This window comes from Carassius carassius, chromosome 50 (genome assembly GCF_963082965.1).
Source record: "Carassius carassius chromosome 50, fCarCar2.1, whole genome shotgun sequence".
Taxonomy (NCBI): Eukaryota; Metazoa; Chordata; class Actinopteri; order Cypriniformes; family Cyprinidae; genus Carassius; species Carassius carassius.
Window position 1 is genome coordinate 11842403 of NC_081804.1, and position 21414 is coordinate 11863816.

General features: G+C 36.6%; 1 protein-coding gene across 4 annotated transcripts in view; it reads right to left on the minus strand.

The window, feature by feature from the left end:
* LOC132133532 (metabotropic glutamate receptor 8-like) overlaps positions 1-20253 on the minus strand; it is a 193085-nt gene extending 172832 nt beyond the window's left edge. For 3 of the 4 annotated variants that reach the window (XR_009429166.1, XM_059546397.1, XM_059546396.1), the window contains exons 1-2: positions 20127-20253; positions 18424-19219 (exon numbers count right to left, since the gene is read on the minus strand). Coding sequence is in view for 2 of the 4 variants with exons in the window: in XM_059546397.1 (XP_059402380.1) it covers positions 18424-18930 (507 nt within the window). In the remaining 2 variants the exon portion in view is untranslated. Of the gene's footprint in view, positions 1-14622; positions 14725-18423; positions 19220-20126 lie in introns of those variants that run through there. The other variant, XM_059546398.1, reaches the window with a different exon arrangement.
* Positions 20254-21414: the final 1161 nt, after the last annotated feature.

A 21414-nucleotide genomic window follows, 5' to 3' on the forward strand; every position in this document is an offset into this window, starting at 1 on the left:
TATATTATATTATATTATATTATAACAACTTCTAAATTTTGCAGGAATGCCTGGTTAACAAACGACCCTCACAAAATTGATGTGTAGTCATGCATTGGTCTGCAGGCCTAAGACAGATGCCTATTACCTCATTACACTTATTAAGCAGATCTATTCAGCTGACACTAAGCAGACTCCAAGGACAACTTTCTATTTGCATAATCGCAAAAAAATAAAAAATAAATAAAAAAAGAAACAACTGACCTACCCCTCATAATGTCACGATTTTGCTAAAGCAGACAAAATTCTGACTCTCAGTTTTAAAGGGACAATGACAAACGGTTAAAAGCATTAAATGTCAATTGATAATGAAGTTGCTTAAGTACACTCAGCTTAGCATGTGGCAAAACATCTATAATGACTTTTGAAAAATATGGAAGAAAGAGTGATAAAACCACTCTAGTTGAGTTGATTTGCTGTCTACGGCCTACACAGATAAATGACAACTAAGACTGCATCCTATCTGCAATAGAGCATTACAAACATGTATCTGAAGCAAAAATAAATAAATAAATAATACATAAATAAATAAAAACACCCTATGGTTTTATGGACTTAACGGGCAGGTGAACATGGCGGCCATTGTTAGTCTGCAAGACCGCAAGTGCACAATTAGTGTGCCATTTGGGACAGGGCCTTAGTTAGTGCAAAAACTACAATCCCATAAATCACTGCAAATGACATAAATTAAAAATGATGGAGAATCAAATCAAATTTGTTGATTACATCTGTAGTCAACTGTATTGTTAGTTATACATATTTTATATATAAAACACTCTTTTGGCATGATTTGCTGGCTGTGACACTCTGACTGGTGGAATTTTGAGCACAGCATCATGGGTAATGTAGCTGTTAGCACAAATTATTAACATGATAATAAAACAACTTATAAACATGATCATTTAAAATTAGCCGAATTAATGCAAACAGACTGACAAAATCACTTCAACAAAAGCATATACCATTGATTAACAACCTCAGAACTCACAGCAGTTATGTCTTTAAAGGTTCGAAAGCTATTGTTAAAAATCTGTTTTCCTATGGAGGAAGTTTTTACTTCTGGAACTGGAAGAGTTTGAGCACTCATGTAGCATAGCATGATGCTACGCTAATAGCGCAAGACTCCAACAAGCATGAAATGTGGATACAACACAATGTACACACAAATAAACAAATGTGTGTAAAATAGTCAAGTATATAACTTATATATATATTTCAGTACCGAATAAAACAGATCTAAATACATTTACATTTAATCATTTAGCAGACGCTTTTAACCAAAGCGGCTTACAAATGAGAACAATAGAAGCAGTCAGGTCAACAAGAGAACAACAACAGTATACAAGCGCCATGACACGTCTCAGTTAGTCTAGCACAGAAAACGTAGCCTTTTTTTTTTTTTACGATATGAAATTAAAAGGTAAGTGCTAATATTAGTTGGTGAAGTGCTGGCGAAAATGATGAGTCTTTAGATGTTTTTTTTTTTTTTAAACTGAGTAAAGATTTAGCTGTTCGAAATGAGATTGAGAAATACAAACCTGATTCCAAAAAAGTTGGGACACTATATATAGGGGTGCTCCGATCACGATCGGCCGATCGTTAATGCGCATCTCATCAGTAAAGCCGGTTCGCTAATCAGCGGTAAATTCCCTCAGGTGTGTGGTTTCACATTGAGCAGCTGTTACTACACAGAGCCGTTGTTAAATGAGAAGATGCGCAAATAAACGCTGAAAATGAACGTGGATTTGCGCATCTTCTCAGTTAACAATGGCTCTGTGTAGTAACAGCTGCTCTATGTGAAATCACGCACCTGATGGAAGTTACCGCTGATTAGAGAACCGGCTTTACTGATGAGATGCGCATTAACGATCGGCCGATTGGAGCACCCCTAACTATATAAATTGTGAGTAAAAAAGGAATGGAATAATTTAAAAATCTCATAAACTTACATTTTATTCATAATAGAATGTAGATAACATATCAAATTTTGAAAGTGAGACATTTTGAAATGTCATGCCAAATATTGGCTCATTTTGGATTTCATGAGAGCTACACATTCCAAAAAAGTTGGGACAGGTAGCAATAAGAGGCCGGAAAAGTTTAATGTACATATAAGGAACAGCTGGAGGACCAATTTACAACTAATGCCGCGTTTCCACCGAAATAAATGGTGGCTGAACCCAACCAATGCTGCGTGAACTCAACCAATCATCATGTTTAGTGCCCAAGTCCTGCCCCCGAAAGTTCCGGAACTTTGAAAAAGTACTACCTTGCCAGCAGGGACTTTCTGGAACGTTATTTAGTTCCTGGTTCCTGCGGTGGAAACACACCGAGTACCAGGCCAAAGTCCATAGTTCCTGGGTAAAGTTCCTGCGGTGGAAACGCGGCATTATTAGGTCAATTGGCAACATGATGGGGTAAAAAGAGCCTCTCAGAGTGGAAGTGTCTCTCAGAAGTCAAGATGGGCAGAGGATAACCAATTCCCCCAATGCTGCAGCGAAAAATAGTCAGAGGTGGGTAGTAACGAGTTACATTTACTTCGTTACATTTACTTGAGTTATTTTGGGGGGTAACTAATACTTTTCGGAGTATATTTAAAGATGGGTACTTTATACTCTTACTTGAGTAAATTTTTGGGGAAAAATCTGTACTTTCACTTTGTTACTGTGGGCGACGCTGCTCTCGTTACTTTATCTTAATCCAATAAATGTTATAAATGCTTCAGTTTATTCCAAACGCGCCGTCTACTTTTCACGCACTGAGCGTCTGAAGCGGTTCACTCAGAGTTGTAATGTTTAAGAACATCAGCAGCGTTGAAAACGTTTCTATGGAACTGCACTAATTTGAAAGCAAATCTGCAAAGGCTATTATTTGCTTGCGATGGAGATCCTTATTAGATGAACACCGCGTGTGCTGTCTACTGTTTAACAGTGTAATAACTTGGGCTACATTCGATTACAGTACACGATACCACTGTGACATTAGTTTGTTGTACGTGTGTGGCTTATAACAGAGGGGAGTCAAGTTGAATGCAGCTTCCAAAAGACAAAAAATAGCCGATTAAGATTTTATTAATTTTAATACAATCACACCGGTGCGAGTACGTTTAGCAAGTCATATCATCAGCTGCTAAATTCAGATCTGTGATTGCTTGCTGGCGATGAGCCAGAGATAGATGTGTTTTTACAGCACTGCGCATTATAACAAATCACACATGATTCTTTTGAGGTTATTAAAGCATTGGCCAATCAGAGGTGTTCCGATGAGTCATCGCTAAAATGCCGGTGCTTCCTTCACTCGCTCACTGACTGAATACCTCTTTCTGGCGAATTCTCTTGTCAGAAACAACAAAGTGCAGATGTGTGTACGAATCTTTAATTAAGATATTGATTTCACAGTGTTAACAGTTTCAGTGATTTTAATGGGAGTTTCTGAGAGTGATTGAAATCTAGACTGTCAGTGAAAATGATCTTTAATAATGTAAATGTTATTTGCTCTCTTTCTGAACAATGAAAGATTAGTAGCAATATTTATATCACATTAACTTATGTTAAATTCACATTTAATATAAAGTCAGTCGTATTAAAAATATGTTATGGCATGACACCTATATCTGTTACTTAAGTAAACAGACAGGGTTTTATAATAAATTACATAAATTGGAGTAAAGGCTGATGAAATATATACATGTATACACACACACATACATTAAATACATTTTAGCCATATATCTAAATAAAAATAGGCTCAGTATATATGACCCAAAGTAACTAGTAACTAACTACTTGAGTAGATTTTTTATCCGATACTCTTTTACTCTTACTCAAGTAACTATTCAAGACTAGTACTTTTACTTTTACTTGAGTAAATATTTCTAGAAGTACTTTTACTTTTACTTGAGTACAGTTTTTGGGTACTCTACCCACCTCTGAAAATAGTGGAGTAATATCAGAAAGGAGTTTCTCTGAGAAAAATTGAGAAAAACATCGTCTGGGAACACAATCCACCGTGCCATTCGCCGTTGCCGGCTAAAACTCTATAGGTCAAAAAAGAAGCCATATCTAAACATGACCCAGAAGCGCAGGCATTTTCTCTGGGCCAAGGCTCATTTAAAATGGACTGTGAAAAATTGGAAAACTGTTCTGTGGTCAATGAAAATTTGAAGTTCTTTTTGGAAAACTGGGACGCCATGTCATCCGGACTAAAGAGGACAAGGACAACCCAAGTTGTTATCAGCGCTCAGTTCAGAAGCCTGCATCTCTGATGATATGGGGTTGCATGAGTGCGTGTGGCATGGGCAGCTTACACATCTGGAAAGGCACCATCAATGCTGAAAGGTATATCCAAGTTCTAGAATAACATATTCTCCCATCCATACGTCATCTCTTTCAGAGAAGACCTCGCATTTTCCAACATGACAATGCAGGACCACATGCTGCATCAATTACAACATCATGGCTGTGTAGAAGGAGGATCCGGGTACTGAAACATTCCTATTCCTAAATTTGAGCAACTTGTGTAAACTTCCACATCATTGCATTCAGTTTTTTTTTTCACAATTTGTACATTGTCCCAACTTTCCTGGGAATCGGGTTTGTATATATTAATATATTTACACTTTATTTTACAACTACGTTTCACCTAGTGTATTCTGGGATTACTGCCTTTTCTGAAAGATACAGTACATGGAGTGCACACAAATATCTCCTCAACTGGTCTCATATTAGTTCCTTATTGTACATACAGTATTACTTGAATATGAAGTATGGGGTGGTGTTAGCGCAGTGGATAAGACGCATGCCTGTGGTGTGGGAGACCCGGGTTCGAATCCACTGTGAACCGCCAGTGTGTCCCTGAGCAAGACACTTAACCCCTAGTTGCTCCAGAGGCGTGCGACCTCTGACATATATAGCAATTGTAAGTCGCTTTGGATAAAAGCGTCAGCTAAATGAATAAATGTAAATGTAAATGTAAATGTAGGACTGTTCATTTCCTCTTAAGTAAAGGAAGATGTCTGTTGTGATCACTGTTCGCCTCGGCTGCAAGGACAAAAAGCATCTGGAGTGAAGAGAAGCATAAAACAGACTATGTTCTTTAAAATTGAATTTCAGACCTCGTTTGTGCTCGGCTAATCCCTCTTTCACACACTGTTCTCCATAAGCAAACACTTCAGGTAATTCACCTCCCATTAGCATGTTTTACGGACTGAGAGGCAGTAAGATCTCTCCAAATCAAACCAGACATTGCAGGAGAGGAGAGATTATTGCTCTATATTACAGAATGGAGGATCCGCTGTAGTACTGCTGTATTGTTTGGGGAGTAACTTAACTTCATTCCAGTATATTTTATATCAAGCCATCTATATCTTTTGACGGAAGTGGATAGGGAAAAAATATTGTACCCTTTTTTGTCACCCAAAGGTTGCTCTGTCATATTTCTGGAGAATAAATGGAGCTCGCAGGCAATGTTTTTTTTTTTTTCATACGTTTCTTTTAAAACTTCTTAGAAGATATAAAAATAAACACAATACCAGATTAATGTGGAAAGCAGCCATATCACCCTGCAGGCCAAGACAGGTTGCCCACTGAAGCTAAGCAGGGTTAAGACTGGTCAGTACCGTCTAGTGAATATACAGATATAATTCTGAAATTAAAGCTGCAAGCAGCATTTATCGGGGTTCAAGCACATTAAGGCATCTGAGGTGGTCTCGGCCAACCTGGATGTATGGATGACAGTTAAACACATCCAAAATGGAGAACAGGCTAACAGACAGACACACACACTGAAAGTTAATGATTAGACTAATATATTAATACTCTATAAGCATATGCACACACACACAAAGACAAAGACACACATATACATGCACACACATTTTGTTGCAGATATAGGTATTTGAAATAAGTGATAGGTGACAATAAACTTATTGCAAGTCTTCTCTTTTTAAGAGTTTAGATGTCATTTTCAGGTTAAACTGTAATCATAATGTGGCAAAATTGTAAAAAACTGATATATCTGTATGAACAAAATGGAAAACATTGACTCAATGAGATTTAAAATGTTATAACAGTTAATTTATTAATGTTTTGGCATGAATTCATGAAACCTTTGATCAGTACTGTTTAACTTAGCTGAATGAGCCCATTAGTGGTCTTCCGCTGCCATCTAGTGGTTATAAATTGCATGTACTCAAACAACACTGTGTTTTTAAACATAACTGTTATAGTATTATTTTTTTGGCCAATCTCTCTTAAATTTTGCATGCTTTTTTAGAATGAAATTATGCATTATTTTACACAGTTTTGATAATTCGTGAGCTTTCTGTTTGTATTAATAGGCTTTTGTGTACACTATGAAAACAACATATTATAAAATTACTGGTTTATAGTTGTCCAAATGCAATTGTTCAACATGTTTTTGATAATTATTGACTTTCAGAGTCTAAAGAATTGTACTTCAGTGGTTTCATTGATTTTCAGCTTAAAGCCTTAGACTAGTTTGCCAAAGTAACTTTTTAAAATAATCTTGAATATTTAATTAACAGCTTTATTGACAACATTGGTCCCAGAGGCAAAGTTGTTCAGAATGAGGAGATCTATCATATGATATGAAGATCTAGTGTTTGTGTGAATATATGAGCATTTTCAAAAAATTTGAGGCCATTTACCATATAAATCTTGTGTTTTGAGATCTTTTCTACTGTTATAGCGCCACCTATAGTTCGATCTTCATGAAACTTTGCATGCTAATTAAGAGTCACCTGTTACATGTTTTCACCAAGTTTCATAAAGTTTTGAGTTTTCGTTTAGGTTTTATAGGCTTTGGGGTGTGTTTGGCCACACCCCTTTTCTAAATTACCCCTTTATAGCTAACCAAAGTAAAAAATTCAAAAAAATTTTGATAATTATTGATCTAGAGAGTCCACAGAATGTTACTGCAGTGGTTTGGTTCCGATCGGGCAAAAAACCTAGGACTAGTTCGCAAAAGTAGCTTTTTAACATATTTGTGAATAACAATTGAACGATTTGATTGACAGCAATGGTTCTTGAGGCAAAGTTGTGCATTATGAGGAGATCTATCAAATGATATGCATATTGTGTTGATATGTGAAACACCACGTGATTACAGAGCCATAAAACTCGTTAGCGCCAACTAGTGGCCGATTTCTTTCAAAATTCTTACAGACCTTAAGGTTCATGAGTCGAAGGTACCCAGCGAGTTTCGTTCCGATCAACTTCCGTTAACCCTTTCAAATAGGTGCTTAAAATTGTTTGGCCAATGGCGGCCATGTTTTTTGAAATATGCAAATGTCCTCATAGGTACTTGTGCCCTTCAGACAAAGACACGGCATACCAATATTCAAGTCGATCGAGCCAACGGTTGCCTAGTTATAGCCATTTATGTGTTTTTTCTATCTTATAGCGCCCCCAAGTGGTAGAGATGCGAATTTTTTTTAATTTGACCAAACATTGAGCTCATACATATATGTACCAAGTTTGGTGAAGATATCTCATTCCGTTCAAGAGTTATAGTTAAAATAACATTTGGATAATGTTAGCATAGACGCTTTTCGGCATACTGTTTCACGTAAGAATCAAAATTTCAACTTTTTTTTGATAATTATTGATATTGAGTGTCCAGGGAATATTTCTGCAGTGGTTTGGTTCCGATTGGTTGAAAACCCTAGGACTAGTTTGCAAAAGTAGGTTTGAGCATTAGGTCAATTTTACGGAAAAACGGTGCATCGTAGAGTAAAAAAAGGTGCGAACAATTTTGTTCGTAGTAACCCAAGGATAACAACCATGCATAGTTTTTGAGTCTACGTCAAGCGGTTTACGATCTATGGCCAAAAATGTTTGAAAATTTTGTTTTTTGCGCTGTAGCGCCCCCCTTTGGCCGATTGGGCTGAGACTTTGTCAGAATGTCCCCTCGGGGAGCTCTACCCTCTGGCCAAGTTTCAGCTCTCTAGGCCTTACGGTTTGGTCTGCACGATCAGTTTTAGCGGAGAAAAATAATAATTAAAAAAATCCTTACAATTACAATAGGGTTTCAGCACTGCATGCTTGAACCCCTAAATATAATTGTAAATTGGAATATATATTTAAAAATCCTGAATATATGAATGCAAATCTGAATATTCTCTACATCTAAATGTAATTATATCTTTATTATCAGGCATGCCAACAGACAGAAGTTCTTTTTTTTTTTTTTTTTAACAGAATAGGCCTCAAATTCATGGAACACGAGCAGAACGATTTTTGTGTAAATGGTGCGTAAAGCACTCTATGTTCTTTTTGGCAAACTGACAACTGACACTGAATTTTGATGCACTGCCATAATTATTACAAGTTCATTTGCCCTTGCCCTCTTTTTGAATTTTTCCTTTATTTTTTTCCTTATATTACCCAGCCGCAAATAGAGGATGGGTGGGACAAATAGCGACCAACCACCCTACTTGTACAACGTCTGCCTACAACAATGGAGAAGTCAATATTACTGGTTAGCCTACTGCTTTTTAATATTTAGTAATTCTTAAAAATGAGGTACTAGTAGGCTAATACGTTGCCGCAGTGGATATTCAAAATCATAGCAACTAAAGCGTATCAGTTGGAAAAAACGCTGTGCCACCAAAGCGTTTTCAAGCGCCACCAGCCAGTTGTTTTAAGAAGAGCATCTGACATTCTTTCACCTGGGTGTAAACTCTTTGGTAGACACACAATATTTAAAGGAACACTCCGACTTTTTGGGACTTTAGCTTATTCACAGTATCACCCAGAGTTAGATAAGTCCATACATACCTTTTTCATTTCTGTGCGTTCTGTAAGTGTTATTTGACGCACCCACCGCTAGCCTAGCTTAGCACAAAGACTGGATGTAAATGGATACTGGTAGCATAGTAATCCCAATAAGTGACAAAATAATGCAAACATTTTCCTATTTACATGTTGTGATCTGTATAGTCACAGCGTGTACAAATAACAAGGCTATATGAGACAGAGACCATTTTTAATCGTATAAATACTGGGAACTATATTCTCACTAGGCGTAGGAGCACAGCTAACGTTACTTGGGCGGAGTGGCTACTTGGGCGGATTGATTAGCGCTGCACACGAGACGCCCTGTTGATAGTTCCGTAAACAAAACAAATGTGACTAACTAGCTAGACGTGACTTGTGATCATGGCTGACTTTGAGGAATTGTCAGACTCAGAGGAATTTTACTGTGTATCAAACCAAGATCCAGAACCATATAGTTTTGAGCCAGAATACACAGACGAGGAGTTACAAACTTTGGAAGCTGTAAGACGAAGGGAGAATCAGAACGAACATGGACTGGTGGTGTAAATGTGGAACATGACAACCTATGCCGACAGAAACCGAGTGCCTTTGTTGTAATGAATGGGACCGGGTATTACCATCAATGTCAAGGCTTGATGACAATCAAAATATTTGCGTCAATACCACGGAAGATTTCTCTGCCCTAATACACCCGGCAGTTGTCTTTTTTTCCCCGTTGTGACAAGATCAACTGGAAGAAACGCCCCATGCCGAGTGAACCTAATGGTCAGCTATCCACCAAGTAAGTGGTTTTGTTATAATGATCATTCATAGTTCAATGAAATTTTAGTATAGCCATTGCATACAGTGTGTCACAATAATAACAATAAAGGGGATACACGGAGCCCCTATTCACGTAATAGTGTCACTACTAAGGTTATATTACATTAGCATGGCACTGTTACAGTATGGCTAATGTTAGTCATCTCAAAACATAACGGAACACTTACCGCAGCAACAGGTGATCCAATTTGTCCTGTCTTTATTATCGATGGGATGGCTGTATCCTGTAGCACACGTTTCATGGTCCGTGTGGCAACTTTCATTTTTCAAAATAGTCGTCTACAGTAAAATGTTCAGAGCAAACGAAATACTTTGTGATGGTGTTTACAGGTGTGTTTGGATCTATGTCGTTTATGAGCGTTTTTGGTTGGAATTCTATTAAACATCATAGTAATACCTGGTCTCCCCTGTTTATTGTCGCAGTTCTTTACAATACAGCGAACAGCTAGGCTAGCGGTGGGTGCGTCAAATAACACTTACAGAACGCACAGAAATGAAAAAGGTATGTATGGACTTATCTAACTCTGGGGAATACTGTGAATAAGCTAAAGTCCCAAAAAGTCGGAGTGTTCCTTTAATATTTATTGTTAGGCATATGGCCTACTAGTCTTTTTTGCATTTATGCAATAGGTACTGAAGCCAAACCTGAGAAAGTAGACCAGAATATTCCACTGCGTTCCTAGACACACAAAATGCGTAGCTGTATTTCACTGGTGGGGAATATGCTAATTGTGAAAGAGCGTGCATGAGTGCCCTATTTAGGAATGACTTCAATTCATTAACATACACGTTTAACTAACAAATCGAACGTTTACGAAGAGTTTGTGAATCCGGAGGAGAATTTTCGGGAAGGTCTGTTTTACGCTCAAATTACTCATTATTTACTTGTATATTTATGCAAGTTTCATGATTGAGGCCAATGCCTGTACATTCTATATACAAGTATCAGTCCAGATATTGAACTATATTAATTATTGTAAGTGTATATATCACTTATCGAAAACAAAAGTAGTATTTTCCCTCTACTTGAAAAAGGCTGGTGGTGCTAAAAGATCCTCAGTCAGTGACAGTGTTGATACCTAGCTGAAATATAATCTGTTTGCAAGTACTGATTTTACTGAGACAGCTGCAGCTGCATGTGATATATATATATATATATATATAGCATTTACAAGCATTATTTTTTTCACTGAAGGCTGAAATTTCATATTTAATGGAGTGTAACATCCTGTTAACTGACAAGTAGTCATTGGTTTCTGACATTTCTGACATTTCTGACATTTTTCCCAGATGCAAAGTTAAGGAACTTGAATAATTCAATCGGATTTGCTATCCAAGCAAACACTAAATGATCCATCAGAGAAGCTAACCTAAGGTATAACCTTACCTATGCAATTTTAGTGTATTTCTGAACTGACCAGCACCTGGTTTGCAAACAACATTTGCAAAAAAAAAAACACACAAGGTAGGAACATTGTAAAAAAAAAATGCATGAAAATGGCAGTACTTGCAAGAATGTGGGAGCTCAATCGACTGCATCCACTTGTGGGATCCTTTTCATACATATGGATGCTCAACCACAGGCTTTTGCGAGTGAAGTGATCGATTGGAGCATGTGAGTGGAAGAGGGGTCAGGGGTAATGATTCACATGCCCCCGTCACTGAAGGTGAGTTTTATTCAACTGTTGTAATATGTTTGAGTGTGCTTGACCGATTAGAGGCGAGAGCTCTCATTACTGGGGTCTCTGGGGACAAATGAAGAGAGAGATTGCTGTGGCACTATAATTAATTTGGCATCCTAATCCAGACATTAAACTGAAGGAGTTTGACACATTACAAAAGTGCTTAACAATACTACATGATTTATATGGTAATGCTTTAAAAAAGTTTTTAAGATTACTTTAGACAATAGATGAGAGATACACATTAAAGAAGTAGTACAACCAAAAACATTGGATCCTCTGCAGTGAATGGGTCCCATCATAATGAAAGTCCAAACAGCTGATAAAAACATCACAATAATCCTCACAACTCTAGTCCATCAAATATCATATTGTGAAATTAAAAGTTGTTTGTAAGTAACAAAAACATTAAGGTGTTTGAACTTTAAACCATCACGTCCGGCCAGAATACTAGTCCATAATCCATAATAATGCTTCCTCCAGTGAAAAAGTCCATCTCCACCGACATAATGGTTTTGGACTGTTTTTATGATTCGGGAGAGACACGTTTTTCACTGAATAAAGCAGTATTATGGACAGAGGACTCTTATTTTAGTGAAAGCTGATTTTCTTGATGAATTTGTTTATTACAAACACATAGCTTTTTGCTTCATAAGACATTAATTGTTGCAATGGAGTGGTGTGGATTATTTGTGGACTATTTTGATGTTTTTATCAGCTGTTTGGACTTTCATTCTGACAGCACCCATTCACTGCAGAGGATCCATTGGTGAGCAAGTGGTTTAATGCTTAATTTCTCCAAATCTGTTCACATGAAGGAACAAACTCATCTGTATCTTGGATGGCCTGTGGGTGATTTTAATTTCAGCACGTTTCCATTTTTTAGGTGAAATATTACATTCATACTAAAAAAAAAAACTGCATAATAACCAGGAATAAGTGATAAATTCATGACTAAACAGGCTATTTAAACATACCAGTTCATACCTATCCTGTCAACGGCTTAAATGAAAGCTGAAACACAGCCAGAATGGATCCATTTAAAATCCATCACAGTTCTTCAGAGCAGAATGTCCCAGAAGAGAAACTCCCAATGCCAGGTCTTATTTTCATTATATTTCTTGCTGGTTTCTATTAAAAAAAAAATGCAGCTCCACCAAAATTTTCCATTCCTAGAAAACACTAAAATATCAATAATTACTATTAAATCACAAGTGCACTTAAATAAGACAGCCGTAATATAGAAGCAGCACCTCCTGAACAACCTATATTGCAAAAATAATGTCTATATTCAAACAGGTTTCCCTAACCACTCTACTGCAGTCCTCGAGACTGTGAATTAAATGGTGATAAAATATAAAATCAAGCATGATAAAAAATAAATAAATAAAAATCAGATTATAAATAACCTAAAAAACTAGAGTAATTGATATGTTTAATTGGTTATATTGTTAATTTTCTTAAAAAATGACCACCTTCAACTGTAAAGCACTGGATTCATCAGGGTACTACACATAATATTTAGAACTAAAGAGAATATTAGATCACATATATACACAAATTAAATGGTGAAATGGTTCTTGTTAAAAATAAGGCAAAAATAACTTTTGGGGATTACTTTGGGACAATAAGGCATGACTCACAGGGTGATTCATTCTCAATAATGTGTTTTGTAATGAACGGTTTCGTTGTTTAGACAATCATGTTGATGTCTTTTCAATACTGACCTGAAATAACAAGGTCTGCTGGCGGGAACAATATTGGTTTGGTTGAGCTGAGAGATTTAAAAGTCAATTCCCAAAAATGATTTAGCGAATTATTTAATATGGATATGACAACAAAAGCTAGATATGCTTTGAACAAATCTAGATATTCATATTATCAAAGAGGCTTGACAAAGAGGCATTGACATCCGTACAACTCTGACTTTTTTATTCGCAAATTCAGAATTGCTAAATATAACTGAACCATTGAAAAAAACTCACAATTACAAGACGATTATAAAATTTACACTCAGAACTGCACGATTACAATTACCTTTTTGTTTATTATTATTATCATTTATTTATTCTGTTTTAGGGAAAAAAACTGAATTGCAAGCTCGGAATTGACAGAAGAAAAAAGTCTGAATTGTGAGATATTAATTGTGGGATGTAATGTTGAAAGTTTGAATTGTGAGATAAAGTTGCAATTACCTTTCATAATTAGCTGTTCATACGGATTGGTAAAATATCTTTCAGGTTTGTTCTGAACTCTTGGTTTTGAAGGATGCAGCAGACTATGAAATCTGGCATATTTGACTACTGTGCAGTATCGCTTGATCACTGCGATCCAGGCTCTTTAAAATGCAAAAATAGGCTCATCTACATTGCAAGCCTGGATTTATGGCAATTTACAATGCTTGTCTCCATCATTTGTAAGATGGAAGTTGTTTGGCTGAAATACTGCAGCATTTAGTGAATTCACCCCTCAGGGTTCTTCCTGTCCTGCCCTTAAATTCATGAGAACTTGATGCAACCAGTGTGAAAACTCTATGGGATATTTTCCTATACGTTTGCAACATTTTGCAAACCCCAAATTTGCTAAGATACTACTTTCAAAGTGGCTTTTTTCTAAATTATTTCTCTGCGGAGGTTCATAACTGCTGTTGATTAGCCCAATTACTGTGGTGTAATCAGCAATTTGATGATGTGGATGTTTCCAGCACACTGCAGAATCTTACACAAGTGCAGTTTGGGGCTGCTAGCAGAGCAGAGCAGAGGCCTAAAACACCCATAGTCTGCAGTTTAGCAAATCTACAAGCTGGAGATGGAACTAAATAGACCATATTGCAAGAATAGCACACAAAGCAGGCATATAAATAGCATCTAAATGTGTTTTTTCACTTGTCCAGGTGCAAAAGGTGGTATCATTCATGAATGTTTATGTAGTACTTTGAGCCTATTTAATGATTCCATTTCTGATTCCTCTTTATTAATGATTCTTTTGAGGAAGAAATATTTAGAAAAAAGAAATGCAATTCCATTGCCAAATGATAAAATAATGAATAGAAAACATAGTTTCATGCACTATGACCTCATTTCCTGTCTTGTGCTGAAACATATGCTTTAAGGTGGACTGGCCCCACTCATTTCTCTACACTGAGTCAATACAGGACTACAGTCACACCAGTGCACTGATCATATTTCATCTCAGTATAAGAGAGTTAGCGTAGGAGGCTGGCATGAAAACACAGATGTTTTTTTCATAGCCTCAGCTACAGGAAAGAATGAATATCTTACCTCCTCCGTTTCTCTGACTGTGCTAAGGCTGTGTATTGATTAAGACTGCAATGCGATGCTTCACCTAATCTAATGCCATAATGGGGACCTGGAGGTGGCAATCATACCCTGAATGCCAAACAAATCAAGCCGATTTACACACCTGCACATCCGCAGTCATACTTTCAAGGTTCATTCTACAAGCTGATCACTTGGTTTTTAAATGTATTTACAGGTTTTATTATTTTTTATTATTAATTTTTTAAGACAAATCAAATTTAAATCTGACTGAAATGGTACTTTGCAGCTAATTTATTTTGTGAAAAGCAGTTCTTTTATTTCATTATTCATTCATATCATTCAAGTATGAAGAGTAAATTATTAGTGAAATCATTATTTCATAAATTGGAAAAACACATTTGCACACATGCACATCTGTATTCATTCATCATTGATCACTGATTCACAAACTGATCACTTTGCTTTTACAAAAACATGTATTTACTTTTTTACTTTTTTTTTTTTACTAGACAATATATAAATGTGTTTCCTAAATAAAATTTTACTTTCAGCTAATTTGTTATGAGAGAAGGCTGTTATTTCATTATTTATTTATTCAGATCATTCATGTATGAAGCAATTCCTTATTAGTAAACTCATTATTTCTTAAACTGGAAAAAAATACACATTCACACACATGCAAATTTTCATTCATTCATTCAATAGCATGCATCTACAGGTTTAAATTTTTCTTAAGACAAATCACGTTTATTTTGAACTGAAATCACACTTTTCAGCCAATTTATTCTGTGAGAAAGTATTTATTTTATTGTATTATTTATCTATTCATACATACAGATCATTCATGTATGAAGCTATCGTTTCAAGGCATCTTATTTGTAAAATATTTATTTCTTGAGTTGAGAAATGCACATTTACCCACATGATCTGCATTCAGGGTTTATTCTACAAACTTAGTGAATTGTACTTTGAGCTAGGCTCATTTATTTATTTTTTGCATTATTTATTTATTCAGATCATTTGTGTGAAGCAACTGCACTTTTAACAAAATTAGATTTAATCTATGCTATTGTAAAAAAGACAAGACACCCAACATCACCTCTGTCTGTTCTGCCATGATCTCAGGTAAGTAGCGGTCACATTGTTTCAAGTCTTACATCTGTTACATGCTAGATGGATGAGACGGGCATTACCTCTGCCCCGACACGGTCTGCAACTGGTGACCAATAAAGTCATTATCTGAACCAGACTGTGATGTCACCTTTATTCTTCCCCTTCATGAAATTTACACTTCTGAGTGGATGAGCTGCTAAAATATACATGCAGTCAATGTGACTGTCTAAATTATTCTTAACTTCCCATTTTCCTGACTGTGATAAAGTGCTTCATCACTGATCTCAATTGCTGTTTGGACATTTGTTTAAGTGTAGGGAATACAGAATTTATCTTCTCATCAGCTACTTTTTTTATTTTGTGATGACTTCATGTGATATCAAGCACTGCACGAGGCCTATTATGTAATTTGTGTGGTTTTACATTTCTTGAACCAAACAGTCGCAATTTAGAGTTACATGACCAAATTAGCAAATATTTAGCAAAATTATGGGCAAAAAAACTCCATTGTCTGTTTTTAGTAGTGTAGCGATATATAAACCACAGTTCACACAGAAGTCACTTTCAAACTATGTAGCTTTCTGCTTAATTGACCAACCTGACACAAACCTGAAGAGAAACTCTGCAGATTCTTATTTAAATCACTTTATTTTGACTGCGGAAATTCATGAAACAGAAGTAAATGGGACCACATCTTCAGAAATAAACTAGTTGTTTGTGGTGCTGTACCTTTAAGACTATGCAAATGACTTTTAACATGCTAATTAGAAGCTAGCAAACAAGTCACGTTTACTAGAGGATGTTAGCATTCCAACATAAGGCTACATCAGAAAACATTAGCAATAGGATTATCAAATCTTTGTAAACATTTATTGACACTACACAAATATAGTAAAAACCATTAGCATTTTGTTCCAAATGTGTTTAAGACTGTTTGCTAACTATGCTAGCAGCAGCAAAAGATAATTGGGTTGCACAAAATCAGAATTTTTTAAAAACTCAATATATAATCTACTAATCTACGTGCTACATCTACTTCACTTTCTCTTACTAAACGAATTGCTAACCTTGAGCTACATTCAATTCAAGGCAGAAACAAACTTGATGACTTGTCCAATCACATCCTGTTTTAAGACTTCCAGACACATATCAAATGTCCAGTCTCTGCAGATCAATGAGAGGCAGGAGCAGAGGAAAGAGAAAAGACACTACGATGAAATTTCAGAGTAATCCAATTACATATTTTCTTCACTGTCAGGGATGCTATAAAAATTTTTAAAAACAGCAAAAGGAATCAAGCATCTACTGCCTCATCTTCAATTGATCAGTGAATGCGTGTGATTTTACAAAGAAACAAATGAAAAAAAAATCCACAATTGATCTGATTTAAATGACTAATGCTCAAGCTAAGGAACAATGCAGTAGACATTCAAAAGCTCAATAAAGAAGCGTCCACTCTGATGATTACATCATAAAATAAATGCAACTTTTTTTGTAACTCACAATCTTTCCCTCTCCAAACATTTCTGTAGTTCTCTCAAAACATTTCTGTAGTTCTCTCAACATCTCTCATAATCTCTGCTGCAGATGAAGTAATGGTGTGTCTGATCTCTTTTGCAGTTGAAAAGGCGAATGCTTTCTTCAGATAAACATGACACCCATTATTTGATCCAATTACAAGACAGCTATATTTAGTATCTGTAACTAATACTCAATTATTAATGAGACATGGAACATAAGATAACCCAGCGGCAGTATTTTTGAGACTCAAAGGGAGAAAATCAGCATAAACACTGATAGCAGCAAATTAATCAGTTTAGGACAATTCGGAAAAATATTTAATTCACAGAGCCAGTGATTCAACACTATTGGAGATGCTTCTGAAAAGTCACATTTCTATTCATTTATAATCATCAGCGGTTCCTGTTTGGTGCTCAAGAGACCCAAATGATTATTGATTAGCCCTCAAAACAGATTCAGTTACAGGCTACTATATCCACTAAAAGTCAGCACACCAAAAAGTGTATGCAAGTGAATTCCTTCTGAGAACGCATTTAAATTAGCTACCACTTCCTTATTTCATGTTTATAGCAGTGGGACACGGACAGCATTGTGAAAACGATAATAAATGCAAATTATAAAATGTAACTAGCCATATAATCATGCATAGTTAAATTGAGCAAGGTATGCTTATAAACCATTAAAAAAAATCCCGTCTTCCACTGGAACGCCACTATCCTGTGAACATGCGTACGACAGTTAGCGGAAGCTAGAGAATATGGTTTTTAAAGTTTTAAATATCGATATTCTTCATACACAAATGCATCACTTCACTTCAGTAGGCCTTTATTAATCCCCTGGAGCCACATGGGGCACTTTTTATGATGGACTGATGCACTACTCACTGAACTATAGTGTAACATAGACAGAAATTATCTTAAACAGGCGTAGGTTGCGATCCAATCAAACTTTGTTATTTTAGCACAAATTTACTCACACTTGTTTAAGACTACAACAAATCAAGCAGAGGCCAACATGGCAGGTTGCATGACATGCCCTCAACCTTGAAAACCATCATTAAAGCTATGCAAAGTTCTAGAAAATACACCCTGTACAACATTAAATAAGTGTTCTGTGGTTCCTGAAGGAAAGTCACGACATCTAGTGTAGCATATAGACAGGAATTACCTTAAACAGGCGTAGGATGTTGGCCACCATGATGGAGACGGAGCTTGCAGCTGCGCCTATCACGCCAACAATCTTGTCCGGCTTGGCAAAGATGGGCTGCTCGCCACTAGCGCATCGCACATCAGTAGAATCACGCTCTATGAGTGCCTGCACAAAGGTAAGTGACTGTTCCAAGGCGTAGGTGTCCCGCGAGCAGGTGTCCAATATACGCGCCCCCAGGGTCACGTTGGGCAGCAGGTCGGGGTCTTTGTTGATGAGGTCAATGGCAAAGAGCATGGCCTCTAACCTATGTATACCCTTCTCCTTCTTCAGTTCCCCGCAGGGGGCACCACGTTCACCCCTAGAATGCACCGGGAAGAGACCTCCCAGGATGATATCACCGTCCAGTCGTATAGAGTGGGCATATTCAGGAGCAGGGGGCATAAGTGGATCCATACGCTGGCTGACAGATCCAGCCATCCCTGTCAGCAGAAGAAGACAGCCATACCATTCAAAGGTAATCACCATTGCGGCATAAGGTGGATCCAGACGCACAAGCAGCAGTGGGGACGTGGTTACAGAGGTGGGAAGCCAGCAGGGACAGAGCACAATAACCGAATGGGGTCATCAGTGCCCTCTCAGATAATGAAATCTGACGACAAGGAGACCATTGGATTCACCTGGAAGTTTTGGGGGGGGGGGGGGGGGGGGGGGGGGAATGAGGAAGGGCGCATCACAAATGAGATAGATGATGGAATGTGAGGCAGTCACATAGTTGTTAGCTCCTTAATAACAGAGGTCCCAAACCATTAGAACCCTGTGTGAGGGGGAACAGCAGAGGAATATGCCTTCATTAGCAAAGATTGGGCACATTATTTATCAGAACACACATATGCACTGCACAGTAGGGGAGGCTCTAAGTGTGAAAAATCGAGAGCGATCAGTGCATTTGTGTATTTGCTAAACACGCCTAATCTGACAATCGACTTTTAAAACATGCATGTGTTTATGCATAAATATGCATAATTAGCCTTTCTAACACTGTAGTTTTGAATATCTTTATACAACAAGTGAGCCAATGTGCTTTACGAATTCTGGCTGGAATCGATCCCAGTGAAGAGCAGTAAAAGACACAATAAGTCAAAACCAATGTAGAATAAGTACATGATTCCTTCACTGATAAATATCTTAAAGGGCCAGTTCATTTACTGACCCTGGTGTTATTGCGAATGCATTCATTTCTTCCATGGATGGATAGAATATCCATTTTCTGCAAACTTGCCCTTTAAGTAGCCAACCTTTTCGGTAAAAAGTATGGGCAATACATTCAACTCTATCAAATATTATTTTAATTATTGCTGTTATAGTTAATAACAAATAGAGCAAACGGTCAACCCTGTTGCATAAGAACTCATTAAATGCCTTCATAGTAGAAACTGTGTTCAGTTTCCCTTTCAGCAATGAAGAAACTGCTTTGAACATACTGTTGGTATTGCGAGAAAAAAGAAAAAAAACCTTTAAAATATTTTAACTTGCATAAAAATTTCCTAAGATCTCTAATAATTGAAATAAATTAAATGTAATCAGCATTTCACCAGACCATAGCTGCACACAAACAGCATTGCAACATTTAAACAAACACAAAACACCATATTATAGAGCAGCAAAACTCACTCTATCGCTTTTGCGAACATAAAGAAATAACATTTTGAATGCGTTCATACCTGCAGATGCCTGAGCTGTGCTCGTGCGCTGGTCGCTGCTGCTGCTTTGATGCTGCTGGGAGGGACAGCGCGCATGAGCGCATCATTTCACGCGCAAATAATCCCAATCCGTTATGATTGGTCTGACAATTCGGACACTTTCTGCGCCCCGAGCTGATTCAAGACAAAGTGAAATCAATCAACTGCGAACCATGCATCGGAAGTGTTAAGAAATACTCAAAATAAAATAATTTATTATGTAGAAGCCTCTTAAAGACTATGACATTCAAGTAACGATCATTTATTCTTTATAATCGAAAAGGTGCGCGCGATGCTATATGACAGTGTCGTTGGAAGAAATATGTGTTACTGTTCAGACTGATAACTGTACGTATAAATACCAGTTCATTGGAGCTTGACAGCTGGTTTGAAGAGATCAAGCAATCCAACAGTCACTGCTGTGAATTATCCCACTGCACCATCTAGTGTGAACACTATTTACTTACACATAGCATTCCTGCATGAAGTTACTCTGTCTACAGTATTATTGTTAAAAATAAAACAATTGAAAATCAATAAGAGTAATAGAATTTTAAAAAAAAAATTAGAAATGCTTCCGTTCCGTGACAATTAATTGAAATAAGTTGATGCATTAAAATTAATGTTATACTAAAACTGAAGTACTTAAACTATAACTGAAATAAAAACTAAAGCTAAACAAAAATATACAAAACATTAATAAAACAAACTAAAATCAAAATAAAATAATTTACAAAATGCATTAATGCTATAGTAGTATAAATTATTCTTAACTAACTATAGTATAATTTTTTTTTTTTAATAACATGCACTTTTACAATCCAAAATAGCCATTCGGAACAAATTAATAAAAGTATTTAAAACTGCTTTATGTTAATTTAATTGTGAGTGGTTCATATTTTATCTTGCATGTGAAGACATTGTTTGATATTTTGTATAGGCTTACTGGAAGGTTAAGCCTATAGAGGCCTGCAGGCAACATTAAAAAAAGAAAGAAAAAAAAAAGAAATAATAAACAAATCTACCATAATCCTACAGCTTTTTATGTAACCAGCAGATGGCAGAATTCTGCCCCTAACCCCTAGATGAACATCTAGAAACAACTTAAAGGGTTATGTAACCCAAAAATTTAAATTAGCCCACAAATTACTCACACTTAAGTCATCCTATGTGTATATGACTTTCTTCTTTCAGACGGATCCAGTCGGAGTTATATAAAAAATTGTCTTTGATCTTTCAAGCTGTTTAATGTCACTCAGCAGGTGTTGCA